Raw genomic sequence first — 19159 nt, 5'->3', positions numbered from 1 at the left:
GAGACAGGATTTCACTGAGTTTCTGAGGCTGGCTTTGAACTCACGATCCTCTGCCTCAGTCTCCTAAGCTGCTGGGATTATAGGCATGTGTGCCACCACACCTGTTCAGAACTTGGTTTTTAAGGGGAAACTGGATTCTTCCCAAGGGAAAAAAGTGCTCAGGAAATGCTTGTGACCTTGACTGTAGTCACCCACATGCAGGAATGGCTCCCTCCTCAATCCTACTTCTCCTTCCCTTCTTCTGCATCTATAACTGGAAGCATCATTAACTTAAACATTAGTTTGGGAAGTACTTCTCCCAATCTGGAAGGATATTCCTCCAAATCTACTTTGTTTTAAGCTGTGTTTACTTGTATTGATGCTTGCAAACTCAAGGACTGTGGTTGCCTAGAAAAAAAATCTAACACTCTTCTTTTCAATTTCAGCTTTTACCGTTATGTCTTAGAACCAGAGATTTCTTTCACTTCAGATAATAGCTTTGCTAAGGGTCCAATAGCAAAGTTTTTGGATATGCCGCAGTCTCCACTGTTCACTCTGAACTTGAACACACCTGAGAGTTGGATGGTAGAATCTGTCAGAACACCATATGACCTTGATAACATTTACTTAGAAGAGGTAAGAATGTCATTGCTTCCAAATATTTAATCATGTATAAAACCCATTTATGATGTTACTACTGGTGGTTGACTGAATAAAATGAATCAAGGGGCCTTTGAGAAATTAGTATCTGAGTAAAATGTATTTTTTAAAAAGCCATAGCTTGGCTGGGATTGTGGCTCAGTGGTAGAGTGCTCGCCTAGCATTCACAAGGCACTGGGTTTGATCCTCAGAACCACATAAATGTAAAATAAAGATATTGTGTCCACCTAAAACTAAAAAATAAGTATTAAAAAAACAAAAAAAGTCATAGCTTTATTCAGATGTATTCTTATGCCCTCAGATTTACCTTTTGAAGAGTACAGGCCAAAGGTTTCACACAACTGTGCAACTGTTACCACTAATTCCAGATATTTTTTATCACCCACAGAAGAAGCTCCATACTCATTAGCAGTCAATCCCTGTTCCCTTGGTCCAGGCAACTATTAATCTATTTTCTATTACTGTGCAGTACCTAGTCTGACATTTTGTCTATATAGAGTCATGTAACATATGGCCTTTTGTGACTGGCTTCTTTCACTAAAACATGGCTTCAAAGATTCATCCATGTTATCAAATGTGTTGGTACTTCATTCTTTTATATTGCCAGATAATATTCTTTTGTATATGTATACCACACTCTATTCATTCACAGATGGACATTTGGGTTGTTTCTACTTTGAGCTATTATGGGTAACGTTGCTGTGAATGTTGTGTACAAGTTTTTTACTGATCCATGGCTGTAGGATGCCTTTCCATTTATTTAGGTTTTTAAATTTTTTCTGTAATGTTAGGAGTATTATTCTCTTTTTGGAATGACTTCCATGTTATTTTTTCTCCTTTCAACCCAATTTTTATAATTATACACAATCAGTAATCACCAGGATCAATATACAGAACCTTTCTTCATTGCCAAAAGGTCCTTATTCCCCTTTGCAGGCAGTCCCCCACCTTGGCCTCAGGCAATACTGATTTGCTTTCTGTCACTGCAGTTTTGCCTTTTCTTGAATTTCATTCAGTATGATCATGTAATATGTAAGTCCTTTTTGACTTCTTCATTACTTTGTAAAAATGCATTTTGGACTCATCCGTGTTGTTGCTGAATAGACTCAGTTTGATTTTGATATTGCAGGTGGACAGCATAGTGGCTGCTGAGTATGAGCTGGAGTACCTGCTACTAGAAGGCCACTGCTATGATATCACCACAGGCCAACCCCCACGAGGACTGCAGTTCACATTAGGAACTTCAGCTGACCCAGTTATTGTGGACACCATTGTTATGGCCAATCTGGTAAATAATCAGAGAATCAGGTGGTGATGTGGCAGTCGCATTGAGTTGGGCACTGTCATTTACGATGGAACAATCACCTTTCCGAACCATAAAGTGAGAATGCGATTCTTAATTGACAGAATTTGGTTAATATAAAAATCATTAGTTTACCACAAAGTCTTGGGTTCAATCCCCCATTGCAAAAATAAATAAATAGAAATTTTAAAATAAATATTAAAATACAACATTGCTAAGGGTTGGAGATGGGAAGTAGCTCAGTGGTGGAATGTTTGTCTAGCACGTGTAAGGCCTTCCTGGGCTTAATCCCCAGCACTGAAAGGAAAACAAAACAAAACAAAACAAGCAAACATAAATATCATTAGTTTGGTTAAATTTGGAAATTAGAATTACATGTCAAGTTTTTAAAATAAAGCAAAAAATCAGCATGCTGCAATACAATGCTCTAGCTGAATTGGATCCTGGAAATGCATTATTCATGAGCTGTCAACCTTGTTCTTTTCTTTAGGAAGTTTGCAGCTTATTTAGTCTTCGAACATTGACTCTTCCCTGAAACACAGCTAAGAGCAGACTTCTTGGCTTGACTGAACTATATTTGCTAGAGTGTCTAGTGTGTAGTTGAATTATTTGGTTTGGTTTTTTTTTTTTTTTTTTTTTTTGCATTGCCCAATTTGTTAACTATCTTATTTATAAGGTAAATATCATATTTTAGACACCCAAAGGAGTAACTGTTCCTAAGAAACAGCATTTTGATGTTTTAAAAAGGAACTAAAATTTGGCTTTTGTTTTTCTTCTCCTAGGGCTACTTTCAGCTAAAAGCCAACCCAGGAGCTTGGCTTCTCAGACTTAGAAAGGGACGGTCCGAAGATATTTATAGAATCTACAGGTAGGATTATGTGATGCAGGTACATTTTTCCTAAGCATTTTGAAATGAGAATCAGCTCTAATTGGATACTACCCTGGCATTTTGCCAGGCATCACCAATTTAATCTATAGTCATATGTGTGATACTTTTCCAGGAAAGTAAATGTGCTATAATTATTAAGAGTATTGAATAATAAGAGGCGTAGAGAGTAATAGTCAGGTATTATGCTTCAGTGATTCCTTTGTGCCAGCACTATCTCAGGATCAAATCATTTTACCACTATGATGCACTCTATAGGCAGATGAGAAATTTAGTCATTTGAAGAAGGGAGAAAAAAAGAAATTCAAACTTCTCTGCCTGGAGAGTATGTCCGACCTGAGAGATTTGCAAATACATAGGCCATATGAGCCTCAGCCATTCTGTCTGCTCCATTTCTTCCCTGTGGTGGTATGGAAGAAGTAACTGTTCTAGAACATTTTGTCAGTAGCTGGGTTTTTGCCTTTAAGGTTTATGTCTCATATCTATTAGTTAAAAAATATTATAGTTCTTTAAATAAGTTTGGTCTAAATTCAACTTAACATGATGTAAATTCGTTTTAGATTATGAAAAAAATTCCTGCCGATTTATTTAGAGAATGGTTTTCATTAGAGTTTATTTGAAATACTCCCTTGTGTGTTGCCTTGGCTCCATAGCATTACTAACACACATGAAAGCAGTGTAGATTAGTTCATATTTCTTACCCGGGAAATAGAAATTTGTATTATAATAACATTTTATCTTAAATAGTGAGTTTTTCTCCAAATAATGTTTTCTCCAGATAATGGTCTTACAGAATTTTAATTATGTTTCTAAATTCTTTCCCTTCTGTATGTGACTTTCCTGTCTTCCCTCTTCCTTAGGGTTATGGCGTCCCCTTTCTTCCTGGCTGTCTAGCATTTGCCTCTGGGTAGATATTCTCTGACGCTGGAGTATTTCATACTTCAGGTTTTTCCCTGTCAAAAACTTATTTTTGTCAGAGAATTCTGTTCTCTGCTATATGGCAGCAAATGTAGTGCATTCACATTATTATTGTGATCTTTGCACCTTGAAATTTGGTGTTTGGAAGTTTTAAGCATTACAATTGGTTGGTAGGAAAACCTTATGTAAATTTTTTCTTCCACTGTTGTATCTGCCTACAAATTAATTATAGTTCTTCCTGATCATAGTTCTTTTTACTGGAGGCACCAAATTTAGTTCAGGCCCTTGACTTGGCAGTTTATATACCTCCAGACAGAGGGAGAGTAGAATTCTTTATAAAGCTGTTCCAATTAAAGAGTAGAAGTGAGGTAGTTCTCATGATGGTTCAAAGTAGCCAACCCCTTTGTGGTTCTTTACTCAAAATGCCTTGCATGGGTCAGACCTGTGAGCACATGCCCTTGTTCAGTGCTCACCACGTGCGTGTTCCATGCTTGGGAACCTCCAGTCTATGACAAGTGATTTGGAGGAGAACTTGTGAAGGAAGTTAGGGTACTCACCATATAGAGAGCTCAACAGGTGCTTCTGTGCAGCTCGAAGGGGTTTCCTTCAGGTTGTAAGGAAATTACTGGTTCTGAAAAACTCCTTTACGATAAAGGTGATGAAAAAATAGGGCATATTGTTGGCTGACCATCTACTGCATTTTGAGAATTATGGTTTGTAATGTCTGTATTGCTTTTCTCTCTAAGCCACGACGGTACAGATTCTCCTCCCGATGCTGATGAGGTGGTTGTCGTCCTCAACAACTTCAAAAGCAAAATTATTAAAGTGAAGGTGAGTTTGCTGTATGAAAGGCAGCCCTCTTTATAGTTGGTCAAAGTAGTAGTACTTTGTGTTCAGAAGATAACATGTAAAAATACAGACAGCAGTTCCTCCTTAACCCTAGGATTCAGTCACCCACGGTCAGCCATGGTCTGAAAATACTACTGTTTTTCTTTATTTGAGAGAGAGAGAGAGAGAGAGAGAGACCACATTCACTTTAGTTTCATTATAATATATCACTGTAATTGTTCTGTTTTTTTTTATTATTGTGAATCTCTTACTGTGTCTTACTTATAAATTAAACTTTATCACAGGTGGGTGTGTATAGGGAAAAAGATAGTATATACAGGGCTTGAGGTTTCAGGCACCACAGAGAGACTTGAGTCATTGAACATGTCTCCCATAGATGAGGGGGGAGGGATGAGTGTTGAAACCAGCCCAAGGATTCTCTTTGGAATTTACTGTAGCAATATTAGGAATGTTGCTTTAAGCCACAATGTCTTTGTAAATGTGAACTGATGATTTTCTTTAACCAAGAGATTGTACCTTTTGGGTAGTCTCAGTGAGCAATCATTCCCATTTTATATAAAATGTTTTCAGTAGAGGCTCTGTTGCTATATAGTCACAATTGATAGTATTATTCATGTTTTCATTCTCAGAATATTTGGGGAAAATGACAGTGAAAATTGAACAATGAAATGGTAGTTCTTCCTCAGCATTATGCAGTTCTTTGTGCCTTCAATTAAAGTAAAATGTATTTTGGAATAAATAATCATTTCACACAGCAAAACATAGAGTCAGCCTGCATGGTTGAGCAGAAAACCATGCTGTTGAGAAAATTCACCCCGTGTTTGTGTTAATAAAACCTGAAAACAGGTCATGACCTAAATGTCTCTTTCCTAGAATCCACTGTTAGCTTGGTGACTTGTGCCTCTAGTTTTATTTAGACTACATTTTCAATGCATCTGAATTTGAGGTTCTTTAATCATTATACAAATTAAAAATGGGGTTATTTCATTAAAAGAGATGACTTACTGTCTTCTCACTTAAGGCTCTAATGTGAACATCAGATGAAGGCATTTATGTTGAATTCTGATAGGCTCCATCTGGGGCTGTAACTGCTTATGAGAGAATTCACAGCATACATCCAGTGTAAGTTAGTTTTACGTCTCCTGGACATACTCGGAGGACTATAATCTGCCATGTACATTGCAGGTTCAGAAGAAGGCAGACATGGTGAACGAAGACTTGCTGAGTGACGGGACAAATGAGAATGAATCTGGATTTTGGGACTCATTCAAATGGTAAATTGACATCATAAAATAATGTTTTTAAGGAAAAACAGATATAAGCACCATCCATCCCTCCTTTTGAGTTAGTATCTGGGACTTTCCATTCTGCCACTCGTAGCCAGATTTGGAATAGATGAGTATTCTTACTTTGGAATATATGAGTATTTTCCAATTAATTAACCAAAGGAGGTTAGTGTCTCCTGATGGACTTACTTCTGTTCCATGCTTCTTAACTTTTAGGCTGTGCCTACTCTTTGGAGAAGTGATTGATAATTGTTTAGTTTACTTCTGATTGTACAGACTGTGTCTGTGGAGCCCATGCGCCACCTATTCCTAAAGCAACATAATGCCTTGTTAACACGAGCATCCTCCTTGTTACCCTGAGCATCCTCCTTGTTAGCCTGTGGGTGGACTTCTCAGCCTTGTGCCTGTTCCCAGAGTGCTGGGTGATTTGTGACTCCTCTGCCTCTTTTTACCCTCTTGGGCAAGAATAGGAATGGGAAGGCACTCTCTTTCCAGCATCTCATGGAGTCTTGTTTTGTTATTGTTGTTTTGTTTTTAATAATTATTTTATTTGTTCTTTTTAGATATACATAACAGTAGAGTAATGGAATCTTGTTTTTATCTCTTGTTACAGGGGCTTTTCAGGAGGTCAGAAGGCGGAGGAAGTGAAACAAGATAAAGATGACATAATTAACATTTTCTCTGTTGCATCTGGTCATCTCTATGAAAGATTTCTTCGGTTAGTCTTGTTGATTATTTTGGTGTCTGTAAGTGAATTTGTCATGGTATTCCTATTTAGAGTTTTTTGGGGATTCTGCCTATTGTACTTAAGTGTATTTAGGGCACTCTGAGGACTTTGAGTAGCTTACTATATGCAGTCCTCTTTTTTTGATCTGGTCAACTCCATGAAGCCTAGTAGTGAATACCTCTATGAATATTGTAAGACTATGGATTTTGAATATCATGTGCACACGTTATAGATAGTATTGTTTACTTGGCTACTAAATGTTAGGAGATAGACACAGAGAATAGAACAGTACCATGAACACTTCACCTTCTACAGAGTCAAGAGAAATCTTAGTTCATAGGTAAGAAAACTTTTGTTTTATACAAACTAAGACCCAGAGCTGGAAGGGACTTGCATAGGTCACATAACCAGAGGCAAGAGGGACTATAGGCTGACTTGTTGACATTGAGGCCACCAGAGAGGAAGGCACTTGAGAGACTCGGTTCTGAAGATATCCCTTTGCCTGATAATCAAGTCTCTTTTTTCTTTTTTTCACTGCAAATCTAGTATAGAAAATAATCAAAATGTCATTTTTATCCTTTAGTTTCTAAAAAACCTCTGACCTAAAATAATAACAATGGTAATGATTTATTTAATTAAATGCCTTGATTGAGGAATCTTGAGCCTGTACCCACTGTCCTCCCCTTGTTCTTCCTTGTTCTCCTTGGCAGGGCTCTCTGTCCAGTCTGAGGGAGGCAATGCATGTATGTACATGTTCTCAGGACCAATGCTGCTGTGCCTTGACAGGAGTGTTGAGGAATGATATATTCAATTACCACAACCTCTAAGGTTTACTTGTACTATAATTGATATATCAGTTCATGAAGCAGTTTACTTAAAGGTACAGCAGAATTAACATTTTCCTCAGTTAGCTAGGTATATTTTTATAGAGAAATACCCCTTCTCTCCCATTCAGTGATAACTTTATAAATAAGAATAAGTACATTTTCCATTACTAAGGGTCTCTGTTTGCTGTGCTGCCTTGTTATTGATTTTGCTTAATGTTATTGAGTTAAAAAGCATTGAAACATCATCATCATCATCATCATCATCATTATTATTATTATTATTTGTTTTTGTTTGGCAGCATAATGATGCTATCAGTGCTAAAGAATACTAAGACTCCTGTGAAGTTCTGGTTCTTGAAGAATTATTTGTCCCCCACATTTAAGGTTTGTTTCATAGGGAAAAGAAAACTGTTCTTATTAGGGAGATATTTACTATATATTTTTTTTTTTTACTGCTTTTGTTTTATTTTTATATTTTAAAATTTTTCCTTTTATTTGACTACCCTAATTTATTTGTGTATGTCTATGTTGATTTTCCTTACAACGGATTGTTCTTTGGGGTGAACATGTTACAAAACTATGACCTGTTTGAAACTTAGATAATATAGGAGAGTCTAATCTTTTTAAGAAGCAGTGTTTTAATGAAATAGCATTCCCTTCCTCTGAAACATGCATGTCTGACTTTAATTAGAAAAGTCAGTGATGGTTTATGTGGAGGAGAAAGATTAGTTTTCTTCTGAACCACTGCCAGATGATGTGTGGAGTGATGCTTCATCTGTGCAAAACAAAAACACACCTGGGAAGTTTTCTGCTTTATTTGTATCAGTTAGGATTTGTCACCTAAATTAATTTTTCCCCCTTTATCACATTAAACACATTTTAATATATTCAGTAACATCACTTATAAAGAAATAATTCTGGTTCCCTAAACGTATTTGTATTTAGAATCTAAAAGTTTTATTTATTTATTATTTATTTATTTATCTATCTATCTATCTCTCTATCTATTTATTTATTTATTTTTAGAGAGAGAGAGAATTTTTTTTAATATTTATTTTTTAGTTATCGGTGGGCACAACATCTTTGTTTATATGTGGTGCTGAGGATCAAACCTGGGCCGCACGCATGTCAGGCGAGCGCGCTACCACTTGAGCCACATCCCCAACCCCAAAGTTTTATTTATTAATGACAATAAATTTATGTGTGGTTTTAGCTTTGCCATCTTATTCCCTGGTTAGAACTAACCTTGAAAAAAGCTTATAATCAAGCTCAAAAAATATTTAACTGGGAGCTGGGAGTATAGCTTAGAGGTAGAATGCTTGCCTGGGATGCTCAAGGGCCTGGGTTCAATCCCTAGCATCATCAAAAAAACAAATATTTTTATTTAAAAAAATATATTTTTACTGAAATCAGATTTAGACACATGAACTTGAAGTTCATATGTCTTAAAAAATAATTTACTGAAAAAATATTTTTACTGAAATCAGATTTAGACAAATGAACTTGAAGTTCATATGTCTTTAAGTGTGTGCATGTATGCATGCATGCGCGCGCCTGCTCGGTTTTAGATCTAAAGCCTTCACCTGCAGATTCTGTCATTTCATGTAGTAACTAAAAGTGAAAAAGAAAGGGTTTTGACAAGAGGTTTACATATGTTCTTTAAAGTAATCTCAAGTCAGTTGGTTTCCAATTTTTTTGTTAGACTGCTGTTTTGGTAAATGTGTTTTACTTGTATCATAATCACAGTGGTTGACTTCTATTATGAAGTCAATTTTCTTAATCATAATGAATGATTGTTGTTCCCTTTGTCTAAAAAAAGGAGTTTATACCATACATGGCAAATGAATACAATTTCCAGTATGAACTTGTTCAGTACAAATGGCCTCGGTGGCTTCATCAACAGACTGAAAAACAGCGTATCATCTGGGGCTACAAGATTCTTTTCCTGGATGTACTTTTCCCACTAGTTGTTGACAAATTTCTGTTTGTGGATGCTGATCAGGTAAGCTCTGAAAGTCCAGATTGTAATAATTTGTTTTAAAGGCAACAGACTTCTTTCTGTTTTTAAAATGTTATTTTCCAGTTATGAAAGTGCCTGCTTGTGTTTACACTATTAAGAAAATACAGAAGGTATCACCCAGGTGTGATCAATTTTTAACTTTAATTTGCATTTATTATATGTCCTTTTATCTTTTTCTGTGTCTTTTTAACAGTAATTATGATAACATCACGAATGCAGTTTTATATCATAATTCATTTAACAAAAAAATGAAAAATTAGGAAATAAAGTTTTAACAGTATTTGCCACCATCTCCATTATTCTGCCCCAAACATAAGTTGTTATTGGTCTGGGTGATAGAAAAAGCTCAAGTGGATGCTTGGCCCTGATAATTAGGACTGCTACAGGTATTCTTCCAGTTATCAGGATTTTACTTAATCACAAGGAACACATTTTGAAGCATACAAACTCAAATAGCATAAATGCACTTAAGCCCTCCAGCCTTCTGTCTTACCCTCAGCTTGAAACCTGAATGAGTTATCTGAATGAAAGTGATATAATGTGTGCAAAAGTCATGTGGACAAAAAGTTTCACTACCTCTTTGGAACCTCCTGTCTCAGGTGGCTCAACCTGAAATACGTTTTCCTGATTGTAATATGGCCATATTCTGTCCTTGTGAGCACTTATATTGGAGAAGGCATTGTTCCATAGCTTTCCATATGTTAACTCATGTCATTCCCCCAACAACACTGTGAGATGGGGACTATCATCATCTCCAGTTTATAGATGAGGAAACAGACGCACAGTAAACCTAAGCATTTTAAGTTTATTCTACTTCTTTTGAAAGTTAAAATATTATTTGCCACATACTAGGCTAAGTGTCTTCCATGTTAGTGAGAGCATCTTGCTACGAAGTAGAGGAATCTAGGCTTGAAGTGTGTCTGTTAGAGTCTGTGCCATCACTCACCTAACTGGCCCCCCCCCCCCCCCCCCGTTACCTATGTGAGGCACTCTGTATTCTAAGGAAACTGCATTAGAGATGTCTGCATGGTGGCTTAACAAATGACTTTTGATACTGTTTTCTCCAGATTGTACGAACAGATCTGAAAGAGTTAAGAGATTTCAATTTGGATGGTGCCCCTTATGGTTATACTCCTTTCTGTGATAGCCGAAGAGAAATGGATGGCTACAGATTCTGGAAGTCAGGGTACTGGGCTAGTCACTTAGCTGGGCGAAAGTATCATATCAGGTACTGAAAAAAGAAAACACCTAATAATGTTTTGTAGTTTTTGTTCTTTAAACTTAATTATGTGTCTTTAAAATTGCAAATAAGTGATACGTTAATATGGTTAAAAAATGAAAATTGTGGGAGGAAAAATCCTTCCTATTTCTCTCTTTTACTGAGTTCCCACCCCCACAACAGATAACCTCCCCTAAATTTACTATCTGTTCTTCTGGAGTCTAATTTTTATATGAATAGCTATGAATGTATGTCCTTTTTTTATACAAAATATACCGTCTTTTTTAATACTATTTTGTTACTTTTTTGTTAAACTAAATACCTTACCTGTAGATCCTGTATCACTATATAGAGAGGGACCTTTTTCCCCTTTTTAAGCTGTATATTATTCGCATATGTGTGTTTTTTGTAGTCTCTTCCTATGACATACCATAATGCAATGAATAATCTCTTAAATATATTATTTTGCATATTTCAGATATATTTATAGGATAGATTGCTAGAAGGAGACTTCTTAATTTAATTATTGTATACATTCATTGCATTTCTAATAAATTCTTCATTGTTTTCTCTGGGAAAAGTGTGATTTAGACTATTTGGAGGGCATGGACCTACCTATAGGAAGTGGCAACTACAGGTGATTGATGCGATATGGTGACTAGTTTCAGTCTTTAGGTCCTGATCCAAAAACACTATAATACTGTAGGTATTTTCCTTTGTACATATGGGACATCATTAGGATATCTTTGACTAAAGGTTTTTTATCAGTTGTTGTAGCTTTATTACCAAATATGTTGTATTTGTAGAAGTCTTTTGCCAGAGATTATTTCCTTGGAAGACAAATAAGGAAGAGTGACCAAGGTGAACTACTGGGACGGAGTAGGAACTTTGCAGTGACTTTCTTATTCATCTTCGTGGTATCATATACTGACATTTAACTGTACTATAGGGCTGTAATCCACCTTTTCACAGAGAAACCAGAATGTTTGGCTATTCCATTATTCAGTGGGGTTTCTTTTTCTGCCATAAATCCATGGTCGGTTTTAACAAATAGGTCTTCTCTGTTTAGTGCACTCTATGTTGTGGATCTGAAGAAATTTAGGAAAATAGCAGCTGGTGACAGACTCAGGGGACAGTACCAAGGTCTGAGTCAAGATCCTAACAGCCTTTCAAATCTTGACCAAGTAAGTGGCCTTTTTTTTATGGTTAATAGTTTCAGTGGTGGGTATAGTGTGTTGTGTCAGAAAAACAAAGTATTATTTGTGTCTCAAATCTACTCTCAGAGCTGTGTCTTATTTCTTCGTGAAAAGGTGTGTGTGTGTGTGTGTGTGTGTGTATGACATTTACATCTGACCTCAAGAGAAGGTATAGCAAGAGTAAAAAATGTCAGAGACCTGATGTTGGTTGACATGGAAGGAGAGAGTTGTCTTTCGGAACTATTACCTTATCTTTTAATTTTTATTTAACCTCATCTGATAAATTTGTTTCTCTGCCTGTAGGGTCAATCCCCACCCCCCCACCCCCCGCCGCAGTTTAGGAACTAAATAGCTCAGGATTCACATAATTAAGTGTAGTATTGCAGTTTCCCTTTTTTCTGTTAGAAACTATGATATGGTGCAAGAAAGTTAGCTGAATTATTGTTTATTAATGCTAAGCATTTTTCAGAGTTGATATTGGAGTTTTAAAAAGCTGTGATTTGTTTATTTATTTATTGATACATGGGCACAATATCTTTACTTTGTTTACTTATTTTTATGTGGTGCTGAGGATCAAACCCAGGGTCTTACACGTGAGAGGCGAGTGCTCTGCCGCTGAGCAACAACCCCAGCCCCAAAAGCTGTGTTTTAAATACATAGTTTCACATACTTGTTTTGCTTAAATTGCCTTAAAAATTTTGCCAGGTATGGTGGCACACACCTGAGGCAGGAGGATCTCTAGTTTAAAGCTATCCTCAGCAAAAGTGTGGTGCTAAGCAACTCAGTGAGACCCTGTCTCTAAATAAAATATAAAACAGGGCTGGGGTGTAGCTCAGTGGTTGAGTGCCCCTGAGTTCAATTCTCAGTAACCACCCCCTACCAACCCCCCCAATTTTTTTTTAACCTTGGCTGGGCACTGTGGCACATGCCTATAATCCCAGAGACTTGGGAGGCTGAGGCAGGAGGATCACGGGTTCAAAGCCAACCTCAACATCTTAGTGAGTCCCTAAGCAACGTAGCAAGACCTTGTCTCTAAATGAAATATTTAAAAAGGCTAGGATATTGCTCAGTGATTAAGTACCTCTGATTCAATCCCCAGTATAAAAAAAGAAAAATAAATTTCTAACCTTTATTGTGCTATACAGTGTCCATGGAGTGTACAAAACAAAAGTATGCATATTCAAGTACACCAAGGAATTATTTTAAAGCATAAACAACAACCTCATTTAATAATCCCAGTGATTTGGGAGACTGAGGCAAGTTTGAGGTTAGTCTCAGTGAGGCCCTAAGCAACTTTAAAAAATAAAAAGGACTGGCAATCTTGCTCAGTGATAAAGTGCCTCTGGGTTTAATCCCTGTACCCACCCGCAACCCACTGGGGTGCAGGGGGAGCTAACCCTTTGTATTTTTATATAGTCTATCTGTATTATGCGCCCATCAACAGATTTATAATTATTTCTTTTCATAGTTGTTCTTTAAACCAGATAGGAGGGGGAAAAGTTCCAAACAACAAATGCATTGGTACTATCTCTAATATTTACTGGTGTGCTCTTTTTATTTCTTCATGTGGATCCCAGTTACTCTCGAGTGTCATTCCATTTCATCCTAAAGGACCCTCTTTAGTATTTCTGACAGCGTGACTTCACTATTTGCAAACTTTCATAGGGCGTGGAAGTTTCTCCTTTATTTTTGATGAGTTTTGCTGGGCATAGAATTTTTGCTTGACAGTATTTCTTTGAACCCCTTGAATATCTTGGCCTCCAAAGACTTCTGGCCTCCATGGTTTTTGATAAGAAATTAGATGTAGTCTTGGTGGGATCCCTTGTACATGACTTGTTGCATTTCTAGTGATGGTTTCAAGATACCCTCTCTCTATGTCTCTCTATTGATCGTTTAATATGTTGAGGTGTGAGTCTATTTCAATATGTCCTACTTGGAGTATGTTGAACTTCTTGGATATGTGTAGATTTTTTTTCATTACATCTGGGAAGTTTTCATTATTTCTTCTATTCTTTTTACACCTTGTTCGTCTTCTCTTCCCTTCTTCCTTCTTCCTTCCTCCCTCTAGTTCCTCCTTATTCTAGGACTCCCATTATTTGTATGCCAGTAGACTTGATGAAAAATATTTTTAAATTTTTCTTTGTATCTGTTCAACTAGTATCAATTTTTTTTTAGTTTTGTTATCTATGTGTCTTTATTTTACCTTTAATATTATTATTATCTTTTGATGTTTATTTTTTAGTTATAGTTGGACACAATACCTTTATTTTATTCATATATTTTTATGTGGTGCTAAGGATCTCACACATGTGAGGTGAGCACTCTATCGCTGAGCCACAACCCCAGCCCTAATATTATTTTTAATCATGGGAAAATATACATAAAATACCATCTTTTCCACTTTTGGAAGTACAGTTCAGTAACATCAGGTACATTCATAGTCATGCAGCCATCACTATCATTCATCTCTAGAACTTTTTCATGTTCCCAAACTAAAATTCTGCGGCCATTAAATAATCCTCTTGTCTGTAACCCTCTGCCACTGTAAATTCTTTTCTAATTTATGTCTCTATGAATTTGCGTACTTCTGTGTCCCTCATATGAGTGGAATCATGTAACATTTGTCTTTTTTTGTCTGGATTATTTTGTTTAGCAAAATGTCCTCAAGGTCCATCCGTGTTGTGTAGAAATAGAATTTCCTTTCTATTTAGTCTGAATAATATTCTTTTGTATATGTGTATACATTTTGTTTATTTATTCATCTATTCATAGATAATTGACTTATTTCTGCCTCTGAACATTGTCTACAAGGCTGTTAATGAACATTGGTATGCAAATATCTATTTGAATTTCTGCTTTCAATTTGGGGAATATACCAACAAGTGTAATTGCTGAATCATTTGGTAGTTCTCTGTTTAACTTCTTGAGGAACTGCCAAAATGTTTTCTACAGTAGCTGCATTATTTTACATTCTTACCAGAAATGTGCAAATAAATGTTCCATTTTCTCCATACAGTTGCCAAAACTTCTTATTCTCCATCCCTTTCCCCACCCAGTTTTTTTTAAAAAAATAATTGCCATCCTAATGGGTATAAAATGAGATCTTTTTTTGTTTGTTTGTTTGATTATTTGTTTAATTTATTTTCTTATACAACAAGCCATACATGTCCAGGGTCTAGTGAGAGGCCTTACATTGTTTTGCTAGGAACAGAACCAAAAACAAACAAATAAAAAACAAATTATTTTCTATTACATTACTGACTTTTCTGTAATAAGAGCAGTTTATAGTAATTTAGAGAAAGATATTTTATCTTTTCCTGAGAAGTATTCAAACTTTCAAAGGAATATTCACTGATTTTTCACCCAAATATCAAATATTTGGGTCAAAGCTGTACTCTGATGATCCAATTACCTTTTTCTTTTAAAATTATAAAAATTTCTGTAGAAAAATGCTTACTTTACCTGAACACCTAAAGTCTGTTTTCATTCATTGAATGAATTTAAATTGTCTTTGAAATCATTTTTTTTTCTTTAAAGTTTTCAGTGAACAAAGTCATCCTAAAATGAGATCTTATTGTAGTTTTGATTTTTAGTTCTCTAGTGGTAAAAATATTACGTGTCTTTTTATGTGCCATTTATGTTAGCCATTTGTTTATGATCTTTGGAGAAATATCTGTTGAAGTATCTTGCCCATTTTTAATTGATTTTGCTGTTGTTGAGTTGGAGTTCTTTATGTTTTGTGTATTAACCCATTATCAATTGTGAGTTGCATGGCTAGGGGTGTAGCTCAGTGGTAGTGCTTAGTATATGCTAAGTCCTAGTTTAATCCCTGCCACCTCCAACCCCACTGTGCTTTTGCTGTCACATCTAAAAACATCTTGCCAAATCCAGTGACATGAAGATTTCCCCTGTGTTTTCTTCTAAGATTTTTTTGGTTTTAGTTCTTACAGTTAGATCTTTTAAACATTTTTTGATTGATTTTTTATATCATATGGTAAGGGTCCATCCAGCTTCATTCTTTTTCACTTATTCTTTTTTTCTTTTCTTTTTTTTTTGTGGTGCTGGGGATTGAACCCAAGTCTTGTGCATGCAAGGCAAGTACTCTACCAACTGAGTTAAATCCCCAGCCCTGCAGTTATACTTGAAGAACATTTTCACTGACTTTAAAATTGCAGCTTGGCAGTTATTTAGTATTTCAGAACTTCAAATACGTTTTACCTTTCTATTATCTTTTTCAAATGTTCCGTTATACATTATTTACTGCTCTAATTGTTTTTCCTTTGGAGATTATTTGTTTTTCTTCTGACTCTGTTTAACATTTGTATTGGCTTTCAGCAGATTTCCTTACAATATATACCTACTTTTTCACTTTGATTTTTCTTACATGGCCTTAGGGTTTCTTAAATCTCTTGAGTGGATTTGGAAAATTCCCTGTGATATCCTTGTAATGCTCCTGTCCTGTTCTCTACTTTCTAACATTCTAGTTATACATAAGCTAAACTTTTGTGATTGAACTCTGAATTTCTCTAACATCCTTTTTTTCTACTCCCTTATTTTCTTTCTGTGCTTTGTTTTTGTTATTTGCTGTCTAATTTATTTAACTTTGTCTTTGCTTTTGGTTATTTTGGTTATGATATTTTGGCTATGTGTTCTCATTTAGATATCTTTGTTTTCAGTTCTGTGCTAAAATTTTCATTTAAAAAATTTTTAAATCTTGTACATAGTGAATATCTTTAAAGTCTTTGTGTGATATCTGGTGTGTATCAATTATGGAGCTACCATGGATCTTATTTTCTTGTCTGTCATTCCTGTTCTCATATATCTTTTCTTCTTCTTTTTTTTTTTTTAGTGTGTCAGTCATTGTTTTTGCCCAATTATTTATGGAGATAATTTGAGGCATAGATTAATAGTATCATTCAACAGAATTTATGTTTTATTCTGTGAGAAACGTAGGGGAACAGTTGTCCAGGATGATTTTAATCCAGGTTTAGGATTTTGGTGATTTGAAGTTAGACAGTCTCTAGTGGAGCTGATTCTGTCTCTAATCATAGGGTGTGTTCCTTTAGTACACCAGCCCAAAGCTGGTCTCACCAGAACTCCCCTCAGCCACCACAGGCCTTATATACAAATATTTGTTACCTTAGGCCTGAGTTGCTGTTAAAAGCCTTAGGGAACCTTATTAAACTATGTAGCCCTGAGTGGAAAACCCCAGGTTCTAGAGTTATCTCTGTGGGTCTCTTTTCTCCTGTCCCCATAATTCTTAGTGTCTCTTTAGCTCTCCCATGCCTTCAGGTGCCTTCTTCTTCCTTTCTTTTCATTTCTGCTAAAGATTGAACCCGGAGCCTTACTTTATTCCATCAGTGTTTTGTTCTGTGTAAGTCTTAGGGCAATGGAACATTTTTATTGTGACAAACTTGAAAAATGTGGGCCTCAACACATGAAGGATTCAGAGCTTCTCTTTTTTGAAAACTATAAATTTTAACAACCACCTCTCTATACTCACTTTCAAAAGTGAGCAGGAGTATTTTTCTTATTATCACCTCCATAGAAGGAAGTGTGGGTATAAGCCAGCATTTTTCTCTTGTTTATTATGGGTACAGTTTTCAGTTGCTCATGGATTCTCTAGATTTTGAAGTTTCAAAAAATGCCATAAATAAATTCCTTAATTTCTCTTAGTCTTTTGGTGAGGACCCCTTTAGTTCTAAACATTTATGATTGGTATGTGATGCATAGTGAACAGCTACCATCACTGCTTTGCAATGAATTTATTTAAATTTCCTCCAGAACTTTAGATTCTTGTGTTTTATTTTCTTTACCAAACAGGATTTGCCCAATAACATGATCCATCAGGTGCCAATCAAATCCCTCCCTCAAGAATGGCTTTGGTGTGAAACATGGTGTGATGATGCTTCTAAGAAAAGGGCAAAAACCATTGATCTGGTGAGCTGTCTATGATGTTCTTCTACACCCGCCCAGGAAGCTAACTCCCCTAGCATCAGATGAGACTGTTTTCAGGACTTACCTACTGCTGAGTCACTCTTGTCTTCTGGCTCATTTCTGTGCCTTTTAATTTTCCTACTGGACTTTTGCTTTTGTTGCCTTCTGGCAGTTCTCCACAACTTCTTCATAGAAGAAGAAACTACAGCTTTATATAGCCCACTCCCATATTGCTTCTGCTGACTATATCATTGAGATTCTCAGTATTGTTCATTTTGTCCAGTTAGGACTTTTAACCTAAGAATAGAGACTTATTTGGATTCTGTATATTAATGCACCCTTTCTTCAACTCAGCTGAATTGTGTTTGTTGGTTTTTACAGTGTAATAATCCAATGACCAAAGAGCCCAAGCTGGAGGCTGCTGTGCGGATTGTCCCAGAGTGGCAGGACTATGATCAAGAGATCAAACAGCTACAGACCCGTTTTCAGAAGGAGAAAGACATAGGAATACTATATAAGGGGAAGACAAAAAATCAGAGCCAAGAAGGTAAGTGCAGACATTTGGCTTTGGGTAAGTGTTCTTCTGTGTTTCTGATTTGATGCAAAAATGACAGAATGATGAATGAAAAGAAAAGATAAATCTCCCTTTAATCCTTCCATCAATCAATGTCTATTTTTCATTTTGCCTTCTAAGCAATGTTTATTAATTCATTTGCTCACCTCCCTGCCTGTCTTCCTTCCTCCTTTCTTTCCTTTCTTTTGGTTGAGGGGGAAAAAAGGATGCTTTAATCATGGTTTATTTAGGAGTTTTGTGCCATTGAAGCCAAGCCTGATATTTTGGGAAGCTCTTCTCAGATTCCCCCCCCCACCTTTTTTTTTTCAGTTTAGGCACTAGTGAATGAACAAATTTAGGTCAAGACAAAATATTGTGTTGATTTGAAAAATATATTATTTATTTAAAATAGGCCTATGGAAATGGTTTTTTTTAAATAGTTTTCAGAGGTGGGGATGAAATGTTCCTATTTAATTCAAGCTAAGGATAAAAAGGACTTAAGTCTTTATACTGTGTTCTCCCTGTTATATTGAATGGTAGTCACTTGAAAAATATTCATTTGAATACAAAAGTGACTTTAAAAAAAAAAAAACAACTATTAATAAACCAGGCTCGGGAAGTTAAGATTTATTCTACTTTAAACTAATATATAAAAGCAAATGCAGAACGTGGACCTGAATGATTTGCCTGTACATCCTGAAGACTGTACTATGATGCTGAAATGTTACATAGTCATTATAAAAATAATTCAAATTCATTTATAAAACCTCAAGGATTTCCATAGACAAATGGAAAAAGA

The 19159-nt window shown here is 35.8% G+C and overlaps 1 protein-coding gene across 2 annotated transcripts in view; it reads left to right on the top strand.

The window, feature by feature from the left end:
• Nucleotides 1-19159, top strand: part of Uggt1 (UDP-glucose glycoprotein glucosyltransferase 1) — a 115522-nt gene that overhangs the window by 90703 nt on the left and 5660 nt on the right. For both annotated transcript variants that reach the window (XM_076866898.2, XM_076866897.2), the window contains 12 exons: nt 426-615; nt 1769-1927; nt 2725-2810; nt 4493-4577; nt 5781-5869; nt 6495-6599; nt 7735-7819; nt 9255-9437; nt 10523-10683; nt 11744-11858; nt 17694-17810; nt 18189-18354. In XM_076866898.2, coding sequence (XP_076723013.2) covers nt 426-615; nt 1769-1927; nt 2725-2810; nt 4493-4577; nt 5781-5869; nt 6495-6599; nt 7735-7819; nt 9255-9437; nt 10523-10683; nt 11744-11858; nt 17694-17810; nt 18189-18354 — 1541 coding nt within the window. The remainder of the gene's footprint in view (nt 1-425; nt 616-1768; nt 1928-2724; nt 2811-4492; nt 4578-5780; nt 5870-6494; nt 6600-7734; nt 7820-9254; nt 9438-10522; nt 10684-11743; nt 11859-17693; nt 17811-18188; nt 18355-19159) is intronic.

Source organism: Callospermophilus lateralis, chromosome 9 (genome assembly GCF_048772815.1).
Source record: "Callospermophilus lateralis isolate mCalLat2 chromosome 9, mCalLat2.hap1, whole genome shotgun sequence".
NCBI lineage: Eukaryota > Metazoa > Chordata > Mammalia > Rodentia > Sciuridae > Callospermophilus > Callospermophilus lateralis.
The sequence above is the reverse complement of the archived record's forward strand: the minus strand, read 5'-3'. Positions and strand labels throughout refer to the sequence as shown.